At 44.6% G+C, this 6,281-nt stretch overlaps 1 protein-coding gene across 1 annotated transcript; it reads left to right on the top strand.

Moving 5' to 3' along the window:
* Nucleotides 1-631: 631 nt before the first annotated feature.
* LOC142312952 (gastrula zinc finger protein XlCGF66.1-like) lies at nt 632-6,281 on the top strand. Its single transcript, XM_075351941.1, has 4 exons — nt 632-709; nt 839-1,015; nt 1,097-1,220; nt 6,115-6,281. Exons 1-4 carry the CDS (start codon nt 632-634, stop codon nt 6,279-6,281), a joined length of 546 nt encoding a protein of 181 aa, XP_075208056.1.

Below are 6,281 nucleotides of genomic sequence, written 5' to 3'. Positions count from 1 at the left end.
CGTACGAACGACCGCTAACTATCAAAATTACGATCGTTGACACGTCCTTCTAATATCGTTGCTGTTGCAGGACGCAGGTTGTTCGTCGTTCTTGAGGCAGCACACATCGCTATGTGTGACACCCCAGGAACGAGGAACAAAACCTTACCTGTGTCCTCCTGCAACGAGGTGGGCGTCACTTTCTTTCGACTGCTTTCCGCCCCTCCGCTTCTATTGGACGGCTGCCGTGTGACGTCGCTGTAACGCCGCACGAACCTTCCCCTTAGAAAGGAGGCGGTTCGCCGGTCACAGCGACGTTGCTAGGCAGGTAAGTACGTGTGACGGGTCCTAGCGATGTTGTGCGCCACGGGCAGCGATTTGCCCGTAACGCATAAACAACAAGGGCGGGTGCTGTGTGTAAAGTGGCCTTTAGTCAGCAATTTAACTTATGTTCCAGTCCATACAAGGTAAGAGAGAATACATCCTCTACACGTTCTGTCTTCTGATGTTTTCCTTTATTATATCCAGTAATTGAATAAGTATATGGCATTATTTATGATGTTACATCTTCTCCCCATTCAGGTCTCTAATATCAGATCCTCTCAGTGGAGATCTTCTATAAAAGAGAGTTTTCCAGATTGACCTGTTAAGAATGGATATAGACAGGGACAAGATGGCGGAGAAGATATTAGACCTCACCCTGGAGATCCTCTTCCGGCTTACTGGAGAGGTGAGAGATTCTGATGACGTCACATTACATCATTCTTATCTATGGGAATAACAGATGGACAGAACTGGAGAGGTGAGGACTCTGAAAATGTCTGTAGTGAGATTTATTACTGTGTCTCTCCATAACCAGGATTACATATTAGTGAAAACCTCTAGTGAGCGCTGTCAGGCCCCTGTGTCTGAGGGATGGAGAAGACCCCTGAGCCCAATCACGGGGTCTCCACCTCACCCCCCGATACATGAGGACATCAATGACCAGAAGATCCTAGAACTCACCTACAAGATGATTGAGCTGCTGACTGGAGAGGTGACACTGCTGGGAATGCTGGGACATTATACAGAAACGCTATGAAGGGATCGGGGGTGACGGTATCATTGTATGTGCCAGGTTCCTATAAGGTGTCAGGACGTCACCGTCTATTTCTCCATGGAGGAGTGGGAGTATTTAGAAGTACACAAAGATCTGTACAAGGACGTCATGATGGAGGTTCCCCAGCCCCTCACATCAGCAGGTAATAGACAGGACTAAATACACACGGCCTATAATTATCTGTATGTAAAGAATGAATTCAGTCCCTGTATGTGTTTCCTCCAGTCTTATCCAGTAAGAGGACAACACCAGAGAGATGTCCCCGTCCTCTTCTCCCACAGGACTGTAAACAAGGAGATCCCAATGTTCTTCAGGATGATCAGGTAGATGTAGACAAGGTGTCATGAAATCTCCCTATGATGTGTAGACGGCTGTGAAGGTCTTGTGTTCAGTCATGTTTTATCCACCAGTATTACCGTATTTTTCGCTTTATAAGACGCACTTTTAAGACGCAAATTTTGGGGGACAGTAGGGGGTGCGTCTTATAAGCCGAATATACGGGGGGGGGTATATATATATGTACACTGCAGGGTCCAGGGGAGGTGGGGGCAGCAGCTCTGGAGTGCAGGGGAACGCTGCGGGCTGCAGTCTTTGATCTCCTGCTCCCGCTCATATAATATGCACAGCCGCTGTCCATCTCCAATGGTGCTGAAATCGCACGCAGTGATGGCCTGGGGGAGCGGTGCATATTATATGAGCTTGCGCCCCCCTGTGATGGCACATGCCCCCCCTGTGTTAGATTTGGCCCCCAGGCTGCTGCTCATTCTAAAATAAAAAATCTTTACTTACCCCTGCAGCGTTTCTCCCCGTGTCCCTGCTTCCACTGTGATCAGGCACGCAGAGATCTCAGTCTGCTGTGCCGATCACATGACCGCACTGAGAACCAGGAAGTAAGGAAGAGAAGCACGGAGGGAGACAGGAGGGAGATCAGCGCTGGAGGAGGTAAGGAAAGAGGATTTTATTTTACTATGGGCAGTAGCCTGGGGGCGATATCTAACACAGGGGGACTTGTGCGATCTATAGGGGCCATGGGCAGCACTATGGGGGCGATATCTAACACAGGGGGACTTGTGCGATCTATATAGGGGCCATGGGCAGCACTATGGGGGCGATATCTAACACAGGGGCACTTGTGCGATCTATAGGGGCCATGGGCAGCACTATGGGGGCGATATCTAACACAGGGGGACTTGTGCGATCTATATAGGGGCCATGGGCAGCACTATGGGGGCGATATCTAACACAGGGGGACTTGTGCGATCTATATAGGGGCCATGGGCAGCACTATGGGGGCGATATCTAACACAGGGGAACGTGTGCAATCCATAGGGGACCATAGGCAGCACAGGGGAATGTATGCAATTCATAGGGGGCCATAGGCAGCACAGGGGAACGTGTGCAATCCATAGGGGACCATAGGCAGCACAGGAGAATGTATGCAATCCATAGGGGGCCATAGGCAGCACAGGGGAACGTGTGCAATCCATAGGGGACCATAGGCAGCACAGGGGAATGTATGCAATCCATAGGGGGCCATAGGCAGCACAGGGGAATGTATGCAATCCATAGGGGGCCATAGGCAGCACAGGGGAATGTATGCAATCCATAGGGGGCCATAGGCAGCACAGGGGAACGTGTGCCATCACAAGGGGGCTATATTCAATATAAGGGGGCCATATCCAGATTAAGGGGGCTAATTTTAGGATGGGGGGCTATGAGGGACATATATCCTATATGATTTGTTGAGGGACACTGGCATTATAAGATGGACCCCATTTAACATTAAAAAAAAATAATTCTCTTTTCCTTCACCAAATTTGGGGGTGCGTCTTATAATCAGGTGTGTCTTATAAAGCGAAAAATACGGTATATGTTTTATAGTTGTGTAATGAGTCGTGTCTAACCAACCTGTTGGGGTTCTATGAGGGGGTAAGTGCAAACCAGGATATTGGTAATGCAGCTGATGTGATTTATTTGGACTTTGCAAAGGCATTTGATACTGTACCACATAATAGCCTTATACTAAAGCTCCAGAATCAAGGACTAGAGGAAACTATATGCAACTGGGTAAGGAATTGGCTAAAAAATAGGAAACAAAGAGTAGTCATAAATGGTACATTCTCTAAATGGACTATAGTCAGCAGTGGGGTGCCGCAGGGATCTGTGCTAGGACTGATTCTTTATAATCTCTTTATTAATGACCTTGTGGATGAGATTGATAGTAAAGTGTCAGTCTTTGCTGATGACACCAAACTATGTAGGATATTAAAAACTGACCTTGATAGTACAATATTACAAAAAGATCTGGATAAGATGTCAGAATGGGCAGATACCTGGCAAATGAGATTTAATGTTGATAAATGTAAAGTAATGCACCTAGGACAGAGTAATCCTATAGCTGCGTATACATTAAATGGAAGTAAACTCGGGACTACAGAACAGGAGAAGGACTTGGGTATTCTTATTACAAATAAGCTGAGCAGCAGCACTCAATGTCAAGCAGCAGCTGCTAAAGCAAACAAGATTTTAGGGTGTATAAAAAGAGAGATTAGATCCCGTGATCCCAACGTATTGTTACCCCTCTATAAATCACTTGTAAGGCCACATCTGGAATATGGGATCCAGTTTTAGGCTCCACATTTTAAAAAGGACATTCAGAAGTTAGAGTCAGTTCAAAGGCAGGCAACTAGACTATTACAAGGAATGGAAGGCCTCACATATGATGACAGGTTGAAAACGTTAGATATGTTTAGCTTAGAAAAAAGACGTCTCAGAGGAGATCTCATTTATATGTATAAATACATGTGTGGTCAATATAAAGGACTGGCACATGACTTATTTCTTCCAAAGACAATACTAAGGACCAGGAGGCATACACTGCGAGTGGAAGAAAAGCGATTCCGACAGCGAAATAGGAAAGAGTTCTTTACAGTTAGAGCAGTCAGACTGTGGAATGCCCTACCACAAGAGGTAGTAATGGCAGATACTATAACAGCTTTTATCAGGGCTGGATGATTTCCTCAGTGCACACAACATTGTTGGTTATAAATGACTTAGTGACCAAATGTAGAATTGGTGGAGGAAGGTTGAACTAGATGGACCTAGGTCTTTTTTCAACCTAAGTAACTGTAACGGTGGAGATGGCAGGATTAGAGCTGATCATAGATGTGACTTCTCCATCTGTCTGTGACTTTTACAATATTTGTTTCAGGGGGAAGCTCTGACCCATATTAATGCTACAGAGACATATGTGAGGGGAGATGAGCGGTGTAAAGAGGAGATTCCTACATATGACTACCCAGGTGAGTAGTGACCACTAAATGCAGAGAAGTCACAGATTCTTCTCAGTCACCAGCTGTGGCTGCTTTATCGGTGGTGTAGTCCAGCCATGTAACAATCATGTGATCCCTATTTGCCGCTAGACTACAACATTCTCCTCCCCCCTAGAACAGTTCAAATTACTTTTGGCACTGAATGGCCTTTTCCTATAGAGCTTACAACCTGGAGGACCCACCTACCCCAGGAATTAGAAGTTGCTGACTTTTACCTGCCCAGATCTGTAAACTAAAAAGCCAAAATGACACCATTTTGCTGTTAAATCACAAGATGCTCTTCCACCCGGAATTGTCCAAATTACTTTTGGGCATTGAAAGCCTGTCTTCTATATAGCTTACAACCTGCAGCATCCACCTACTAAAGATCAGCGAACTTTTGGAGGTTCGGTTCACTGGCAGCAAATGAACCGAGCCTCCATGTGTCCAAACCTTGCCCGAGAAGATTTGGAAACATTGATTGGCAGTTTGCGTCGCCGCCCACTTACAGTCAGCTATAAGCAGATCACTTCTGGGGAAGAGTGAGCAGGCATTTTAAATTATTTTTTTTTTGTGTGGGTTGCGCACTACATCCGATCACGCTGTTGTTACCCCCAGTGTGTGCCGTTCAAACACTGCAAGTGGCTCGCACAGTGCTGAGCATCAAGCGTACCTGAGCACAGCGGTGCTCATGCAAGTTAAGTTCGCACGTAAAGCATTCAAACTTCAAGTCTTGTTGGTTTGTTTTTTTTTAGTTTGTGTTTGGTTCGAAAACCGAACCTCAGGTTCACTCATCTCTACCACCTATCTCCTGGAATTAGAAGATGTTGACCCTTACCTACCCAGATCTGTAAACTTCAAAGCCAAATGACAGCGTATGTAGAATGTGCTGACAGATTAGGAAATCAATTGGAAGAATAATGTTTTGATGGGCCTCTAGGAGAAGGTGGAGGGTAATGATGCTGTTTCCTTACTAGAATCGTGATTTCTTATAAGATGAATCTCCCTTCTGTGCTGCTGAATGTGCTCATATGATCCCTACAAGACCGTTCCAGTCTTTCTGGCCAAGCTTCACTTTTATGATCAACAACATTATGCAGTGAGGGTGAAGTGTGATTTTTCTGTACAACAACAGAGTTTTGCTTTATTCTGACTTTTCAATTTCTTTTAAATTCAACTAACTTAGAAAAAAATTGTGATTACACCAAAAAAAACAATAAGTTGTGCGTTATTGATGGCTGTAATATACATTTTTTCATATCTGCAGGAGATGTGTTGGCCAAGGCTCGAGCCCTATTTTCATGGCATCACTGAAAGTCATAAACTCCATTATGTGTTCGATCCAATGGAATTCAGATTACTGCACAATCGCTTCTGAAATGGGGAGCACTAATACTTTTAGTGCAAGACTAATAGTAGCTCCAATCATCTATCATGAATGAGTGCAACTCTGATTTAGTGTTAGAGCTCACCCCACCGAACTCATGTTCTTGTTGGGGATGTCGTTTTTTTTTGTTCTGTATCCCTTTTTTCACAGACTCATTCTCAGTGATATGTTTGATTGTGGTGGGACTGGCCTGCCTGAGATATGTGAGTCTGCATTTCCTGTTAGACTTTAAAAAAGGTCCCCATTGCCTCTTCCAGGAGCCTGAGATGAGATCTAATTATACGACTCCTACCCTCTGAATATTTTGAAAAGTTTAAATTGTCCAATATTTCTTAAAGAAACTCATCTGACAGAAAATATTACCCCTAAAATAGTTTACATTTCTAAGAACCACGAAGCCACATCTTCTAATTTTACTAGTTTCACCCTACTTACTAATTTTCTACTGATGAAGACTGTTAAGTTTGATAATTTCAGTATATACAATCATGGCCGAAAGTTTTGA

This window comes from Anomaloglossus baeobatrachus, chromosome 5 (genome assembly GCF_048569485.1).
Source record: "Anomaloglossus baeobatrachus isolate aAnoBae1 chromosome 5, aAnoBae1.hap1, whole genome shotgun sequence".
Lineage (NCBI taxonomy): Eukaryota > Metazoa > Chordata > Amphibia > Anura > Aromobatidae > Anomaloglossus > Anomaloglossus baeobatrachus.
Note: the sequence above shows the minus strand (reverse complement) of the source record. Positions and strands in the feature narration are given on the sequence as shown.

Excerpts from the sequence above, each read along its gene's own strand:
- LOC142312952 (XM_075351941.1), top strand. The coding sequence starts at position 632 with ATGGATATAGACAGGGACAAGATGGCGGAGAAGATATTAGACCTCACC. Across the intron at positions 710-838 it reads TCTTCCGGCTTACTGGAGAG|GATTACATATTAGTGAAAAC; the intron begins GTGAGAGATTCT and ends CTCCATAACCAG. Across the intron at positions 1,221-6,114 it reads CCAGCCCCTCACATCAGCAG|AAACTCATCTGACAGAAAAT; the intron begins GTAATAGACAGG and ends TATTTCTTAAAG.